General features: G+C 32.1%; 3 protein-coding genes across 10 annotated transcripts in view; 2 read left to right on the top strand and 1 right to left on the bottom strand.

The window, feature by feature from the left end:
* Positions 1–5,014, top strand: part of Pfas (phosphoribosylformylglycinamidine synthase) — a 10,258-nt gene extending 5,244 nt beyond the window's left edge. Inside the window, exons 7-9 of the mRNA XM_018521805.1 lie at positions 651–1,366; positions 2,151–3,866; positions 4,673–5,014. Of these exons, the coding sequence (XP_018377307.1) occupies positions 651–1,366; positions 2,151–3,866; positions 4,673–4,904 (2,664 nt within the window). The 3' untranslated portion in view covers positions 4,905–5,014. The remainder of the gene's footprint in view (positions 1–650; positions 1,367–2,150; positions 3,867–4,672) is intronic.
* A 1,412-nt stretch (positions 5,015–6,426) lies between these two features.
* LOC108770319 (tectonic-3) lies at positions 6,427–12,819 on the top strand. Its single transcript, XM_018521850.1, has 8 exons — positions 6,427–6,610; positions 6,688–6,795; positions 6,872–7,132; positions 7,600–7,901; positions 9,599–9,832; positions 10,053–10,209; positions 10,608–10,798; positions 11,773–12,819. The coding sequence occupies exons 2-8, from the start codon at positions 6,708–6,710 to the stop codon at positions 12,817–12,819; spliced, it is 2,280 nt and encodes a 759-aa protein (XP_018377352.1). The 5' UTR covers positions 6,427–6,610; positions 6,688–6,707.
* Positions 12,820–14,869: 2,050 nt separating this feature from the next.
* The window catches only part of RhoGEF2 (Rho guanine nucleotide exchange factor 2), a 52,298-nt gene continuing 48,604 nt past the window's right edge, over positions 14,870–18,563 (bottom strand). For 7 of the 8 annotated variants that reach the window (XM_018521840.1, XM_018521839.1, XM_018521842.1 and 4 more), the window contains one exon: positions 14,870–15,149. In XM_018521840.1, the coding sequence (XP_018377342.1) occupies positions 15,048–15,149 (102 nt within the window). In that variant the 3' untranslated portion in view covers positions 14,870–15,047. The remainder of the gene's footprint in view (positions 15,150–18,563) is intronic. The other variant, XM_018521843.1, reaches the window with a different exon arrangement.

The following is an 18,563-nucleotide window of genomic DNA, read 5'->3' as shown; positions in this document are numbered from 1 at the left end:
GCCCCGCCGCTCGACCGGCGCGTCATGGTGGGGACGGTAGGCCGTCCTGCCGGCAGCAGTACATGATCAGTAAGCTGGTCGGACGCTCGTATTCGCCTATCTTTAAACGTTAATATCTCGTTAAATATTGCGTCAACTGCAAAATGGTACAAAACTGTTTTGTTCCCCTTGATCCAATCTATGTCCCCACTGTGTTTCAGTCACATTTTTTGAGACACCCTATATTCTGTAATTAAAGTTTACAACTAATAAACGCCCAAAGGCACAATTTGTATAATTAAAATTATGATTATACAGTTCAGTCTTGTAATTTAACAATTATAATTAATGTAGCTCGGTCTTTTCTATGATAAAGTTCTATAAGATATGAGTTGCTCCACGCGAGTCGATTAACTAATTCTAGAATGAGTATATTCGCAAATTTAGACAGAACACGAGTTTATTGTTCAGTCCAAAACGAATTTGAGAGCTTCATATCCTGTTTTGTCTCAAATACGGGATTGAAAGAGAGTCTTATTTTTTTCAATCAAAGAAAAATTTCTTGGATTATAAATACGTTTTAATTCGTGAATCACATCTCCGAGCTATATACTTATTCATCTGACAAATTCTAAATTACTGTTAATATAATGTTGTTATGTTTGCTTCAGATTCTAGCAAAACGAGGTATGAAAGTAGCCAAAATTGGTGGACCTGTTTATAGAATTGGTGTAGGTGGAGGTTCAGCAAGTTCCATGGAAGTGCAGGGTGATAATAGTATGGAATTAGACTTCGGTGCTGTGCAACGGGGCGATCCCGAGATGGAGCAAAAATTAAATCGTGTTGTGCGTGCGTGCGCAGAGATGGGTGATAGCAATCCAATCCTTAGTATCCACGATCAAGGTGCTGGTGGTAACGGAAACGTTTTAAAAGAGTTAGTGGAGCCTGCCGGTGCTGTGATCTTCACAAAGAATTTTGATCTTGGGGATCCTAGTGTAAGCACGTTAGAACTTTGGGGTGCAGAATATCAGGAGAGCAATGCAATTTTATGCAAATCAGAAGACAGCGTGTTACTGAAGAAAATTGCTGCACGTGAAAAATGTCCGATTAATTTTGTTGGCATTGTCACTGGAAATGGGAAAATTATTGTTTCTGAGGAAGAAAATTGGGATATTTCAAAATATCTTAATTACGAGGATAAGAATCTAGATAGCAGTAAGCATCCAGTGAATCTAGAGCTGGAAGTAATTCTTGGAAAAATGCCACGCAAGGTTTTCAAATTACATGATATGTCGGTACAGAAATTTCCAATAAATCTGCCTGATGGATTAACTGTACTTAGCGTGTTGGATAGAGTTTTAAGGCTTCCTTCGGTTGCTAGTAAACGGTACGTTTTGTGTTTTATATTACTATATCTTTTATTATTTTATTATATTTATACTAATAGAAAAAGAAATGCAAATGTGTAACTACCTGACTTTTGCGCGGAAATAGCTCGACAGTCTCTGGTCGGTCAGCGATAATCAGCTGTGCGGTTCGACATGTCGCTGATTGGTTTTCGTGAACGCGGGTATAGGCCAAGTACGAATCGCGATCGTTCTCGCGATGCGGTCTACTGGCGGGCGTTTTCCTCGAACCATATGACATGATGGGTTTTGAAAAATAGTATCATTTGGATTGTATTCTTTATTTAATTTAGTATGGTTGGGATTTAACTTGGTGCCTGTTGTTGATATCAAAACTTTCATACAAATGATACATAAAATCTTACTTTACTTTGTTAAGAAAAATTTCTTTAAATTATAGTGATATTCATGTTTAAGATTTGGACTTTTTTTCAACATTCCAAATTTTGGCATCTCCTTAGTCAGGGAGTTTTCACTCTCGACAATATAATTTTCTCCTTTCCATTTTTGTACTTGGATTTTGTTACCACTTTTCTGACTATATTGAACCTGTTTCTTACAACATTCTAAAGATAGATCAAATAAAGAACTGAAACGTAAATTTAAGTATTTGTTTTTATTGTATTTTAAGTTTGCGCGCTATACCATATGTGTCTTTGATACGGATTAGCCGTTTTTATTTTAATTTTTTGAATTCTTTTGTATACCTAATATAATACAGGAATATGATACAGAAAAATCTAAAAACTATTATAATTTTGCTAGGTATCTGACGAATAAAGTAGATCGTTGCGTGACTGGCTTAGTTGCTCAACAACAATGTGTTGGTCCATTGCATACTCCTCTGGCAGACGTTGCTGTGACAGCCATTTCGCATTTTTCTACGAAAGGCATCGCCACTTCCATTGGTGAACAGCCAATTAAAGGATTAGTCAACGATGCAGCCGGCGCTCGAATGACAGTAGCTGAAGCACTTAGCAATCTAGTGTTTGCGCAAATTTCTGTATTGCAAGATGTCAAGTGTAGTGGCAATTGGATGTGGCCGGCAAAACTTCCAGGTGAAGGTTCAGCACTATACAAGGCTTGCTCAGCAATGTGTTCTCTAATGAAGGAACTTGGGATTGCGATCGATGGCGGTAAGGACTCACTTAGCATGGCTGCACGTATCAATGAGGATATTGTAAAGGCACCCGGCACTCTCGTCATATCTTGTTATGCACCGTGTCCTGATATTTGTCAAGTAATCACTCCGGATCTCAAAGCTCCCATTATAGGACGACAAGGTTGTCTGCTCTTTATTGATTTGTCTTATGGCAAGAGTCGGCTTGGAGGAACTGCTTTGTCTCAGGTATATTGTCAATTAGGCAATGATGTGCCGGACATCGAAGACGTGCAAACTTTCAAGAACGCCTTTATTGCTACGCAGCAGTTAATAGCCGACAAAAAAGTTCTCGCCGGTCATGACATTAGCGATGGAGGACTGATTACATGTCTTCTAGAAATGTGCTTTGCTGGAATCTCAGGAATCAACGTTAATATAACTCATAAACCTGATTCTGCTATTGATGTTTTATTTTGCGAAGAGCTTGGTTGGGTATTAGAAGTCGATGAAAAATACCAAGATGAAGCAGTGAAAATGTTACAATGCTACGGAGTTCCAGTATTTTTAATCGGAAAGTCTGTAGGCCTTGGAATGAACTCTGAGGTGGTCGTTAAAGTTCGAAATGAAATTGTATTAAGCACTACAGTAATTGATTCAATGAGCATTTGGGAAGAAACTAGTTATCAACTAGAACGCCGTCAAACAAATGTCACTTGTGCATTAGAAGAATTTTCCCAGCTAAGAGAACGAACTGTTCCAGCTTATCGCTTAGATTTTGATCCTGCTAGATCTCGTCCAATACTAAAGGATATAGCAGAACGTGTTAAGGTAGCCGTCATACGTGAGGAAGGGATTAATGGAGATAGAGAAATGGTAGCTTCTCTGTTGGAAGCGGGCTTCGATGTCTGGGATGTTACAATGCAAGATTTGCTGGAAAACCAAATTATATTGGAAGTCTTTAGAGGCGTTATCTTCCCTGGTGGTTTCAGCTTTGCCGATGTTTGTGGTTCCGCAAAGGGATGGGCAGCCAGTTTCCTTTTTCATTCATCTTTACGTGAGCAATTACGGCGATTTGTTGCTCGTGAAAATACTTTCAGTTTGGGTGTTTGCAATGGTTGTCAATTAATGAGCATATTAGGCTGGATTGGCGACGAAGATACTAAAGACGGAGAGAGATCAGGAATTTGTTTGGATCATAATCTCTCAGAAAGATTTGAGTGCAGATGGGCCACTGTTAGAATTGAGAACTCGCCATCAATTATGTTAAAAGACATGCAGAATAGTGTGTTAGGTGTATGGGTGGCTCATGGAGAGGGAAGATTCACTTTTCGCGAGGAAGTTCTGAAAACTCTTGAGCAGAATAACTGCGTAGCAATCAGGTATGTACTCACATTTTAACTTCCTCGAGATGTATGTGATATGTGGTACCGCCACAGATTTCTATAACTAGACTACTCACTTCGATTATTTGCATGTAATAAAAAGACATAAAATTGATGTCGAACTGTTCTTGTCTATGATAAATTATTACGCATATGTATGCATATTCTGTGAATATAACAAATATTTTACAAGTATAAATACATTTTGTATATTTTCTTGTCTATGATAAATTATTACGCATATGTATGCATATTCTGTGAATATAACAAATATTTTAAAAGTATAAATACATTTTGTATATCATTGACTACGTTTACACGGCTCGATTTATGCCGAAGTTATAACATCAATGTTATAACTACTGACGTTAGATGTTGTATAAACGCTATATTAAGACGGAATTATTACTTCGATGTAATAACTCAAAGTTATTTGATGAAGAGGCTTAGAGTTATAACATTGACATAAAAAAGACGTGTAATCGACGTAAATCGAGCCGCGTAAACATATAGGTTAAAAAAATAAGGTAAAAATATGGAAACGAAAAACCGCGAAAGTTAGAAAACCGAGGTAACTCGATATTTTCTCAAATTGATGAGAGAATGGCAAGGAATGAGAAGTTTAGACAGAAAAAGATTTCGAGCAGATGACATTTTTAATAACTTAGAAATTATAATATCAATGTTCCTGAACGTGTAAACGTGACTCGCTTAAGTAGGAGTTATAACATCAGCATTACTACTTAGTAAGTCGAAATTATGGTGACGTATAAACATAGTCATTCTGTATGCATTTTTAACAGATATACGGATGATTATGGAAATCCAACTGAACGCTATCCTATGAATCCGAACGGTAGCGTAAATGGAATTGCTGGAATTTGTTCTAAAAATGGTCGGCACTTGGCAATGATGCCGCATCCGGAGAGGTGTACACAAATGTGGCAATGGCCTTGGAAACCAGCAGAATGGAACTATGAAGCCTCACCATGGCAACGACTTTTCGACAATGCATATACGTGGTGCCAAGAATAAAATTAGGGAATTCGAATCAAGTTCAATAATATATTTAATCAAAGAACTTTAATTCCATAATACAATTACCTCATTTACTTTATTATTGTTCACTTTTACACTTGATACAATCAGGGAATGGAAAGTCACTTTTGAAAAGTAACAAGTTACAGTTACTCGTTACCGAATAAAAAAGTAATAAGTTACTGTTACTAATTATTGATTTTTAATGGAAGTAATTCGTTACAATTACCGTTATTTGAGAAAGTAACTTTTCGTTACCTTTCCGTTACTTTTTAAAAATCGATCACCACCATAATCACAGCAAATAAGTGCCTAGGGGCTTTCTAATGTTCTCAAGCACTATGAGAGGCTTGTGTCTAATCGAATCGTGTTCAATTGTGTGCAAAGTAACAATAAAAGTAACTATAAAATTCGTTACCGTTACCAAAAAAATGTAACTACGTTATCGTTACAGGTACCAAACAAAAAGTAATGCAGTTACCAGTAAACTTATCAAAAATTAACTTGTACCTGTAACTTCGTTACAAGTAATAAGTTACTTCCATTTCTTGGATATGATTTATAATATGTACTAACTAACAGAAACAATAAAGATTTGAATATTAAAAAAAATAAGATAACAAAAATAAATAAGTAACTAACAAATGAGATGAGGCATAGTTGATATATATATATATATATCGCATTTGTTATTTATTTTTGTTATCTATTTTTTTTAATATTTAAATCATATAAATATATATGTATATATCAGTATATATTGTACTAGACTGCTAATATCTATTACTACAATAATTTTATTCCTAATTGAAAACAGGAATGTTTTAAAAAAAATTAATTATGATTATTGGATTGTTTCACAATAATGTTATATATATGTACAAAATTAACCTAGAAATTACCTGATTTACATAAACTTCAGCGATCGGTTTAGTTCTAATATTCTTGAGAGAGACTTTTATAAAATATGTAAATAAAATGCATATTTTTCTTTTTTTTTAGAAACGTATATTGAGAAATTATTTTAACAATTCGTTGTATTAATCCACGAAACGGTTTAGTGCGTATGCGTCGGAACTTTTTCACTTAACATGGCGCGTGATGACACGAATGTGTGGTGGGAGTCCCACAAGGACATCAGCAATCTAGATATCTATAGCTTATTGGCTGCGTTCAGCAGAGAAAACAGCTTTGCAACTGTTGTAAAATTCTTAATTATGATTGATTTATACATTTAGATTCAATGAGGAACTAAGGGCAAGACCAATCATATTAAAGAATTTTACAACAGTTGCAAAGCTGCTTTCTCTGCTGAACGCAGCCATTGCCTGTGCCTATTGTGTTTAAGCCTTAATGATTAACTCCCTATGAGCACGTAAATGAACGAACCTGTTATTATTAGCGCGTTGTCATAGCGACGCGTCTGTCAACATTGGAATTCATCAGTCAGTAACAGCTATCAGTTGTGAATAAAAAGATATTGAGCGGTTTATGTAGAAATTTTATTCAATTTCAATGAAAATTTCGTTTTGCTTATAAAAAATTAATGCGAATTTTAATCACTTTCTCATGGATGGATAAAAGTGTTACTATTATATTCAGCGGCCCAAAAAAAGGAAAATTATATGTATAACTTTTATTACATTTTTGAGACAAAAATCGGCTCATTTTATCATCCGTCCTTTTTTGCAATAGATCCATAAGTAAGTGTTTTTTGTTTATTAAGATCATTATGGATAAATATATATCCTACACTACTATATTTTGTATATTTTATAAGTTGCAACATGATTTCATGGGATGGCTGAGTTGCATATAGTTGGACAAGTTTCATCTGCAAAAAATTTTAAACAATCAAATCTACTCTGTAAATGGAATTTTTACGTTGGTAGGAGAAATAAGCCCATGTTTATTAGTTAATAGAAATAGATTTATCATGTCAATAAATTTTGTTTTTATTGTAGGTAATGGTTGGAAAATCATATCAGGACATGAGGAAGGACAAACGCAAGAGAGCTGCGATTTTTATACTAATAATCCAGTTTGGGATCATCCGGTAGATTTACATTACACAACTCAGACTATACAAAATTCTCCGAAGTTACTATTACAAGTGTTTGGTAGAGATAATTATGGAAGGATAATATTTCTTTCATATGGAGTATATAATGTTCCAGTATCATCTGGTTCTTATGTTTTAGATTGTCATACATGGAAACCTATTGGTATATGCACTGAGTACACAAAATTTCATAACACATTTTATTAACAAAATTTATCATTGTTCTAATAAAAGTTTATTAAACTTTTATACAGGTACTTGGAAGGACAGATTATATGATAAATTTCTAGGAAATAGTTTACAATTAAAATCACCTAGTGTTTTAATAAACACATTAGATAGGTTTGAAATATTAACACAAAGCATGGGAACAGTGATCGTTCAGTTACATATCTTGACAAGAAATTTCGATAAATTTGGATGTCAGTTGTGAACAGTGATTATAAAAGCAATGGAAAGTGCATAAGCAATCTTCAATTAGAAAGTCTTAGCAGATCTAAGAAAGAGATCTAATTTCGAGCAAATATTTATGTTGATATAATGCATAAACAATATCAATAATATTTACAACAATGTTTTTTCTTTCATTACTATTAACATGTATTAATGTGGTAGAAGTAATGAAAATAGAAGATATATCAATCTGTACAAATGACACAGACTGCAAGGAGTCAATAAACTCAACTATATATACACAGATTCCTGAAATTGATAATCCATCTTTAAAGGACTTATCAAATGATACAGAAGAAGATAAAATATTCACTACTACCATTCCAACAGAAATAATATCTTCAAGAATAAATATCAACTCAACAGAGCAACTAGAAGTACAGTCAACTTTCACAACAATATCCTCGCCAGTAGTGCGTCCAAGTGGTTATGAAATTCTTACACTCGAAAAAAAAGAGATATGCGAATGTGACTTGATTGTACGTGCAAGTATCATTTTTAGTATAAAATATTGAAGGAATAAAATAAGGCCAAATTTTGCCTTGCGATATATATGGTATCTAAACTATCTTTAAAAATCCTTCGTTAGATCTCAAGAAGTAAGAAAATAACTATCATTTATCCGAGAAGTGGTGAGAAAATTGTGAGAATAGCGCAGTAAGCTATTAGGCTTTAATATTGGTTTATACGTGGAAACTTAGAAACCAATCGGTAACACTTATTGGTTCATATATAAACATATCTTATATTTTGCAAATATTCAGGAAGCGTATATAAAATTGTAACGATGCACCCCTAAAAACTGCATCGTCCCCGGCAGAAACTCTAGCAGAATGCCGTCGCACCCATCAGTGGGATGCAACGCGGTCCGCCCGCACATTTTTTTAACAAATCTAAAGATAATTCACAAGTGACAGCTACTCCGCTGGAGATCTCCGAATACACACGAATTCCGCCGAATTCCGTTGTCTCCCACTCGTATTGTTAACCAGCGGGAATCGCCGAACGATTCCGGAACAATACGAGCGGGAACAACAATTATTATAAAAGCCGCGTTTTTTTCTACGCGTGGTTTCTTTTCTTTTCTGTATCGATCCTACTCCTATTCCGCTATCTTCCAATTCCGAATCCTCCGGCCGCGAACATAGAAAAGTGGTAGAGAGTATTTTGCCACTATCGAGAGTTCTCGATCGCAACCGACTGGCATATCCTAGAAACCGCTACGTCATCGACGGGGATCTCTGAGGCAGAGTATATTTTGTCTTACTGAGCGTTTTCGGTCGCCGATCAACGAGCACCAGTGCGACTGCACCGACGGGAGTTTCCGTGACGGAGTGTACTCTGTCACGTCGAGCGTTCTCGGCCGCCGGTTTGCTTGTCGCCGTTTTCTGCGCACCGATATAATTCCAGGGATAGAGAGTGCTCTATCGTTTTTCTCGACGATCGGTTCCTTAAAACCATCTCGACAGTAGTAAATGGATGGAGTTTTCTCCGCCTCCGTCGAGTGTTCTCGGCCTCTGAGTGTCTAAAACGCATTCTTGGTTTTCCCCAATATTAAACCCTAACAGCTTACTGCGCTATTCTTATAACTTTCCCACTTCTCAAATAAATAAATTATTTTCATACTTCTTAAGACCTCACGAAAGATTTTTAAAAATTAGTTTAGGTTTCATCGCGAGGTAAAATTTGGTCTTGCTTACTCTTTTGTTAAATAAAAGAAAGCGATTATGTTATAAACTTAAATTAACAGGATTCTTAATATTCGAAATACGACAACGTGATATAAAAGGCTAAAAGTAAAAAAACATAATAAATCTCCATTGCTCGTTTCACATAAATATAATTAAAAAGATATAAAAAATAATAGCAGAGAAAATAAGAAAAATAAAAACATTACAAAATACAATACAAAATTACATGTTTCAACTTTATTGAATATCAATGTTTACTGTACTTATAAAGTACAGCTATCCGACCGGATAGTGAAAAAATGTTGGATATTTTCCGGATATCTGGTGCATCTCTAATTTGAATTATAATATGATGTAAAAATATTGTATTATTTAAATTTACTTATACTAACAATTGATACATGTATATCGAATAATATAGTTACTCTATTATATACATATTATATTTTATATATATAATACAATTTTCCATTTTGTTTGTGCAGACATCTTCTTGCAACATCAATTGCTGCTGCGATATCGATTGTAATCATTCTCATTTATCTGCCTTTTCGTACTGTCAAAATTATCATGAGGAGCTTTATGACAGTCGATATTGCTATAATCGTAATTTCATACAACGAAATAACACGCCTTTTATTTTTGAAAAACTTGCAAATAACTTGTTTTGCATTCTTTATGACAATCTTCCATCTATGTATAGTACTAACAATAATTTGGTAAGTAAGTTATATATGAAAACTATTTGTAGAAAAATATCTACGAGATCGTTAAAAAAATTTTGAGTCTAACATAGGAACAAGTACTTTTTCGATCAAATTCTTTTTACTTTTAAAAAGTAACTTTCCATTCCCTGGTATATATAAGAATTAATATTAGAAATGTTAAGTATATTGATCTCCCTTTGTTGCTTTCAATTAACGTTTTTGTATTTTTTAGGTACTATATGAGGAAGAGCTGTGGAAAATAATAGAAATGAATAATTACAAATGGGAAGTAAGACATAGCAAAATATTACTCAAATACAATTTGTCAAAATATTATCAACATGGAGATATATTGTGGAAATTACATGATAAATCTGTTGAAAAAATAGGTAAATGTTTGATAAGTAGAAACTTACAATTTCCTATACATAGATATACTTCTCGAAGAAATTTACATAAATGTGAGCGTATAACAAAAAACCCGCCCGCCTGCATTAACGAAAATACATATCACGGATATTTCTTTAAAGTACAATCACAACTTAATCGGTTACGAAAATTAAAGAATAAAATTCCAATGCGCAAGACGAAATATCTGACCAATAATATTATACAGCATTGTTTGCTGGAAGCAAACATAGACTTATATGTATATACTATCCTCACATCAGCATAAAACTTATTGACAATGACGTCATAATAAACTTACAAGATCACAATAAGCTCACAAGTAAATTGTGACGTCATTATGAGATTATCAAAAGTTCTTAATAATGTATCATTTCAGAGTTTCTACAGTCTGGATTTACTGGAATATGTACGTTTAAAAAAATTTTAAAGTACTTGCAAAATTGGAAAGGTGCTTGCATACAAAATAAATTAACAAATATTAATCCATATTTGTTCACTGTGACATTTAGTAATTTTACAGTTATTAAATCTTTGCCGTCATTCAACGATACACTTACTACAAACCAGGTATACTTCATAATTACAGAATTTATGTGAAAAAAATAAACATTTTTTTTTCAATATATACATATATTAACTTTATAAACAAATATAAAATGTCTTTATATAAATTACAAATAAAGAACGAGCAAATATAACAATGACAAAATGATATATAGTATTAGATGTGAGAAAAAGTTCGTGGCGTTTTTCACTAGATGTTTGAAAGGTGACATTTCAACCTTTATTTTGAGCCGAAAAAGATTGAAATTGGTGAAGTGGGTCCAAAGTGATTTTATTTTAAAAATGGAGATAAACAAGGAAAAAATTCGCTACATTTTGCAGTATCACTACAATAAAGGCAAGAAGAACGCTGCATAGGCTTATGAAAAAATTTGTGCTGTTTACGATGAAAATACTCTATCAAAATCAGTGGCACGGAAATGGTTCGCTCCCTTTTGTACTGGAAATTTCGATGTCAAAGATAAACCTCACTCCGGTCGACCAATCACCGAAAAGTTTGATGAAATCATGGATAAAGTTGAGCGTGATAAGCATGTGTTATGGCTCTGTCCCAAAAATGGCAAAATATTATTGAAAATAATGGAGCATATTCGGTTTGAATAAATTGATTTCAATAATCTAAAAAAAAAACACTTAAATTTTACTTAAAAAATGCCACGAACTTTTACCCAATATTATTTTGCAAAATTTATTCTTTTAAGAATAAGAAAAATATTAAAATAATACGTTATATAAAAATTTTTATTTTATTATTATCATGAGAGTATAGTATTATTATTTTTATTACAATGATATATTGAGGTTATATAAAATAATTTTTATATAGAGACTCAAAGAAAAATATTGTAATTCAACTTTTTGTACTGAATTTTTGTTCATACTTCCTCATTTCTTCTTCTTACTTCTCTTTATATGAATAATTCTTCCACTCTTATTCACATTTATTATTTACTTTTATTATAAAAATTATTTTTTAGATGTGTCAAAGCAATATCTGTTTACCAATAAGAATTCATTACTGTTTGAAGTCATTTTCTGCGTGCAATAGAACCAGCATATCAGGATTTTGTATGAATTCTACTTGTACCAACATCGTAAAGGGTTTAAAATATGTAATTAGTCACAACGGTTCTGCTGGTATCAACAGCATTGATGCATATTTTAATATAGGAAATGCTTCTCATGCCTTTTATCAATATTTCGAAGTCGAATACAAATGGATAGACTCAAATAACACAAAAATTTTCACTCGTAGTGGAAATCCTGGTTATGAGATGGGTAAGCCGATTATTATTGGCGTTTCTCATGCTAATACAAGCGATAATATTTTTTTCAACAGAACCGATGGATTTTTTACATTGCCCTTGGCCAGAAGAAATGGAGAATGTGACCAAATTAATAGACATGTCGTCTTATTCGGTGAAGATATGAGATTGACATGTTCAATTAAATTATTTATTAAGAATTTTACTGTGTTATCTTGCGCGGAACTACAAAGTCTGACTATGCATTTATTGACAAACGATTTCTTAAACATAAATCAACGTTACAGCACTTATATTTCAAAACTAGGTAATTTTTCCAGCAAAAATGATGTTGATTGGTTGCAGATCAAGTTCGATAGGATACCACGAAATATCCTAACAGCGTACACAGTTGGTAAACGAATCTTATGTTCAGGATTAGTTACATCTATGCATTTGAATGTTATTTATTCTATGTTGTCGAAGCCCAAAACAAATTATAAAATATTAGGTGTTGGGATCGTATTCAGCAAAGAAGAAGACATTAGCTGGCCAAAGTGTGCATTTGAAAATTGTACAGATATTCTAGATGTCAATATTGTTTCCTATGTTAATTTTCATGATGTTTCAAAGCCGTCCAAATATCATTTTGCTGGTGGACCTAATTTAGATCTTACATTGCCTTACGATTTCTTCTATCCTTTCTTGAATAGTTCAACTGCGAAAATACCAAGTATGTTGATTTTTTTAATCATGTATATTTTATGGATAAGTATTTAATTTAATAACTTAATCTTTAATCAAATATTTATATGTACTTTTTATTAAATTAAGATTGGATTCCCTTTTGGATATTTCATCCTTGTATGCGTAAATTATAAAATACATCTATAAAACAGTAGTTATACATCTATAAAACAGTAGTTAGTTTCTACGTGACGCATACTCATTTCCTGCATTTTGTATTGAGATGCGCGGGTATACCCTTGTAAAAAAGTACTGCGCAGTAGTGTTCAGTAGTATTTTTCTACAAGGTTTTAACATCCTAAAAGGTATTTTAGGACGTCCACTGGACGTTCACAGAATGAAATTTGGTCATCCAGAAACATCCTAATGATATCTAAACGATGACGTCCTATGGAATAAACGGATATACAAACATCCTCAGTATATCCTAAATACCTCCCTAAGTTTTTTCAAGTACTCTGAATGTTTGAAAATCCCTCGACATACATCAGTAGGATGTACCTAGGATCAATTTTTACTGTATGGGACAAGGTAGTAGCCAGCAAAAAATATAAGAGAGTCATAGCGTGCGCATCAGTATTGCCAACTGAAGGGTTAGAATGTTACAATGTGTAGAGGCTGTTAGTAATACAATAAAACTAGAGTAATGTAGATCAAGGTTTGATAACGCTATGAGAAGAAAAAGCGCGAAAGTACAACATTTATTTCGCAATAGTTTTGTCAACTTTTTTGGTCCTCCTGATTAGTACAATAAAATATAAATAGTTTTAATACTGTTAAATTAGGTTAACCTGTTAAAATATATATGTATGCTGATGTTTACGCATGTACGTCACGCGATCATGCGGAACAATTCTCGACGCATGCGTATAATGCAATATTAAAATTGGGGGTCACTTTTTCAAACGAGGTAGCAGTCTAGTACTTCTAGTAATATATATATAGAAATCTGTGAAGAAGACGCATGAGTTTTGAATTTACAAAGAAAAATTTTAATTCAATTTGTAAACAAAAAACTAGTTCATTTTTTATATAATTTATTATCCGAAAGTTCTATCTCTTAGCGAAATTTTCTCGGAAAGAGATGCTTAGGAAGGAATATGTTTTTTAATGTAAAAATATTTTTCGCATTATAAACGACACGTGAGAATATTGTACATATGCTAGCGGCGAAGACATAGCGACGTAACGACGGAGCAGCAAAGGACTCACGCACACTGCCAGGCGCGCAGATCATTGACGTACACTCATCTAAAGAACGGCGCCGATTGAATTAGATTTTTAACTCGGTAATAATTGTTTTAAAGCGTTATAAAAAGAAGGCTTAGGACTTTTCGACTCAATTTCTTATCGATTCAATATTTCAAAAATAGCGCTATATGATTTAGTGAAATTTATAAAATACACATTGTAACACACATTTATTTATACTGCATATAGGACTAGGTTCGCAACGCAAATTAATGACAAAAAGTTGCATTTGAAAAAATTAATGCAAATTATGTAAATTCGTTTACATAAAATCTTTGGTATTAATTATTAATCCAGTTTTCGATAAACACGACAAAAATTAGCCGTTTTATTATGATATAAATATTTTTTTAAAAAATTTAACAAAACATAAGTTATGAATAATATAGAGAGTATCTTAATTACTTGATATTTATTACTAAAAAAAAATCGACATTATTTAGGAAATATATCTAATAATAATTAAATCATTTGTTATAATTAATAACAACATTAATTATTATATTACAATAATGCGGATATATTATCTGATACATCAGTAAGCGATTTTTTTCAGACATGTTAATTTTTTACTTCTTTAATAATTCATAAATTAAATTGGAATCAGATTGTACAAAAAAGGCAATCTGGAATTTTGCATTTTACAAAAAATAGTGAAAAATATGGATAATTTATAAACACAAAAAGATATATTTCACATTTTATCAAATAATACATTAAATCTTCAGTAATTAGAAGAGATAATGACACGTGACTTATATGATTTATGTACATACATCAAAATTCCAAAAAATTATAGAGTAAGTAAAATAGCTAAAAATTTTTTCTCCTTTCTTCTGTGTGCGATATTATCGTCCAAAATAAAGAATTATACGCAAAATAGCATGTATATGCGTCGTCCATTTTTCAATTCTTTCTACATATTTTGATTTCTCCTATTATGCGTTCCAGCACCGCACGTGAAATGCACCATATTAAGGACATCGATAAGATGTTTCTCCGCATATGTTTCAACCAACGTTGTCACCTTCAGTTTCCATTTTAAGCTCAAGATCTTCCACAACATATCCGCAATCTGCAGTAGCTGTTTCTCCGTACGTATCAATAAGCTCCTGTTAATATACAAAATATATATATTATACATGGATTGCAAATAGAAGAGCATAAAAATTAAGAGTATTAACGAAATAATCGTAATTCAGCATTTTGCTTAATCTAATTTATCTTGTCAAAATTATTTAATTCGTTCATTGACTATTGCTTTCGTATAAACTTTCATACATATATTTATAATCTAAAATAGATGGTTCCCTCTGAGAGTCAAATTAAAATCGGAATAATTTATCTTTACACAATTTCTGCACATACAATTTCTATAAATTAGTATATAGGTTGTCCCAAAACCATATTTTTCTAATGGCGCATTCTTTAATCAATTTAAAGTTTAGATATTCTTTTTTGACAAAAATATCGAGATTGTCAGAATATCAATTTCAATTTATAAATTAAAAGAATTGATTTCTAGTTGAAATTTATTTAAATTTAAACTTTTAAGAGGATCCTAAAGCAAAGAGAGGCAGAACACCAACAATGTCGATAAAACACAGTTACAATACAGATTTTTTAAATTCAAACTAAAAGCATTGATAATAGCGATACTTTTAATTAAATTTCTTGCGTTTCGTCTCACTCAAACGCATACAGCAGTTCTTATCTAACACATTGCAGCGCTACCCTTACGGAAATGAACTATTGGAAGAAAACCAATAGTGATATTTCAGATAGTATATTATTCAGATATTAGATACAGATAATTCAGATATTTCAAAAATATCTTCAGATACATATCAGATACTTTTAAATTATATTTTATATTAAATTTTATTATAATAATGATAATATTAAAAAAACATACTAAATAAATTATTTATTAATCATTTTTTTATTATTTTAATGATAATTATGGTTTTATTGTTTTTTTTAAAGACAATTAAATCTTAATTTTATCTAATAAAGTAACTAAAATATAATAATAAAGTAACTAAAAAATCCTCGTATACATCACATGTGTGTTGTTTTTTGCAAACAAAAACTGAAGTTTCGGTACTAATAATACTTAATCCTTACATTATTACTCCAATTATAATGAAAATTCGGCAAGCGAAAATAAAATTGCAAAAATACTTGCAATTAAAACTGATTAAATTATCGTAAACTGATTTACGATAACTGACTTTCCAGAGATTATTCGTTATTAGTTTTACAAACCAAACTTATATTTGTGCAAGCCTTAATTAGGAGTGACGTTATTCACACATGTGATGGAGTCGTGCGTACCTTTGCTAAAGGAAACTATCTGAAAATGTATCTGAAAATCAGTTCAGGTATTGTAATCAGATACTGCGTATCCAGCTATAAATACAAATACTCAAATTTAAATGTATTTCAGATACAGGTTAGATACACAAAATGTATTTCTATACATGTATCTAATACATGTATCTAATACCCAACACTGATATCAGCTCTTCTTACACCTCTTGTCAGAAGAACCAAGAAAGTTGCTCTCCGAGAGAGAACGCAAAAATATCGTGAGTAACCCCCAATAACCGAATACAATGGGTTGATGAGATAAAGAATTAATCGCAGCGAGTCAACAACATATACACGTCCAACTATCTCGCTCGCTTACCTGGAAGTCTTCAGTCTGAATTGTGTACGCAATACTCCTAACGGAAATGTTCGATTAAAATCGATTGAAATATATTTTAATCAGTTTTAATTGGTTTTAATCGGTTCAATCGGTTCAGGCTCGGCATTGGGATTAATAATCAGTTTTAATTCTAGACAAATCGTAATCGGTTTCAACATCGCCTTCGCGGATTATTTCCAATCCGAAGTTATCACATTCTAATATAGGATGTTACTAATCGAAAATTAATCCGAATAACCGGATGAATGCGTGATAAAATAATCTGCCTGTGAAGTGTGTATTTTTTTGTAATCACTAAATCCATTTCAAAATTCAATGAAATCAGTTGTAATTCTTGATATTATCATACTTTTATACATAGATTAATGCATGAAATTGGAGTGCTCTCGAAATAATAATTGATATAAATAATCAGAGAGAGAATACACAAGTTTCCCAGATAGCACAAAGAGTTCAAAAAGAATTCAGTGATATGTCATCAATTCTGAACTCATTTTCAGATGCAAAAAAAATTTTTTTTTTGAAAAGAATTCTTGTTGCATCTGAAAATGAGCTCAGAATTGATAACGTATCACTGAATTCTTTTTGAACTCTTTTGAACTCTCTGTGCTATCTGGGTTATTATTTAAAATGATAAGAAAAGACTAGAATACAGAGGTGCTTTTAATAATAGGTATAAGAAAGAAAAGGTTAATGCAGAAGTAAATAACGAGTTTGGGAATAATAGCTTTAAAACATAAAAGTATTTAAGAGGTTAAAGTCGTTGGCAGAGTAATTAGGAGAGACTAGACGTCTGATCGCTTTCAACAGTAATCCATTTGAATTTGATTTGCTAGAAAAGACAATATTAACCCATTTCAATTCTAAATTCAGCGATTGCTCGTAATTTCAATTAGTTTTAACAATCGAATTTTTGTCGTGAATATTACATTCGACTATGTGTATTATATAAATGAAAGCAAACGTGATAGAACAAACGCTGGTCCACTATGTTAGAGAACAACCTGGGTTTGACTCCCGGTAGAATTAAAAATATTTTCGTACGTTCGTGTCTTTTTTTGGAAGGAAATGGCAACCCACTGAGAGTATCTTTGCCAAGAGCATTTCTCTAACAAAATTTCATTGTTTGGAATCGACATTAAACTATGGATCACATGACTGTACAACCAGCGCACTACAGACCTATGAGAAAAGTCATCACGCTCGGCCACGAGCACTAGGATTGAGCAGGAGGAGGTATTATATAAATAAGGAAAGAAAATTATATTTATTACAAAGTTATATTTATTGATTTTCAAATGTATTTGAAAGTTTGCATAAATGTTTAATAATAATATCCTACAGTTACGTGAATAATCTTGTTTTTTACATTGCTTATGAAAACTATTAAGTTGTGTACATAATCTTCTGATACTATCCTATATATGTACGACACATTGAACGGTTTGTTAGAACTAATTGTAATTCTTCATATTTGAATGTGACTATTATTTTACAGAATGATGTATATAATTAAAAACTAATATAATGTGTGTGCACATGTGTACATTAAAAATATGTCTATATGTGATTACATTGAAAATACTACACTAAAAATACACTCAAATTAGAAGTTAATACCTAGATAAACAATAACGACTTGAGGATGAAAGCTCAAATTGTACTTTTGTAAAGATGTTATGCAGTTGACAAAGAAAAATAAAGACTTCATGACTTGATTATGACTCATAACAACAGCAAATTCGATTCACACCACATAAAATCGATTTACATTTCGATGTATGAAATAATGAAATTTTTTAATTAAAATAGA

The sequence above is a fragment of the Trachymyrmex cornetzi genome, unplaced genomic scaffold, assembly GCF_001594075.2.
Source record: "Trachymyrmex cornetzi isolate Tcor2-1 unplaced genomic scaffold, Tcor1.1 scaffold124, whole genome shotgun sequence".
NCBI classification, from domain to species: Eukaryota; Metazoa; Arthropoda; class Insecta; order Hymenoptera; family Formicidae; genus Trachymyrmex; species Trachymyrmex cornetzi.
The sequence above is the reverse complement of the archived record's forward strand: the minus strand, read 5'-3'. Positions and strand labels throughout refer to the sequence as shown.

Excerpts from the sequence above, each read along its gene's own strand:
- LOC108770319 (XM_018521850.1), top strand. The coding sequence starts at position 6,708 with ATGGCTGAGTTGCATATAGTTGGACAAGTTTCATCTGCAAAAAATTTT. Across the intron at positions 7,902-9,598 it reads TATGCGAATGTGACTTGATT|ACATCTTCTTGCAACATCAA; the intron begins GTACGTGCAAGT and ends TTGTTTGTGCAG. Across the intron at positions 10,799-11,772 it reads ATACACTTACTACAAACCAG|ATGTGTCAAAGCAATATCTG; the intron begins GTATACTTCATA and ends ATTATTTTTTAG.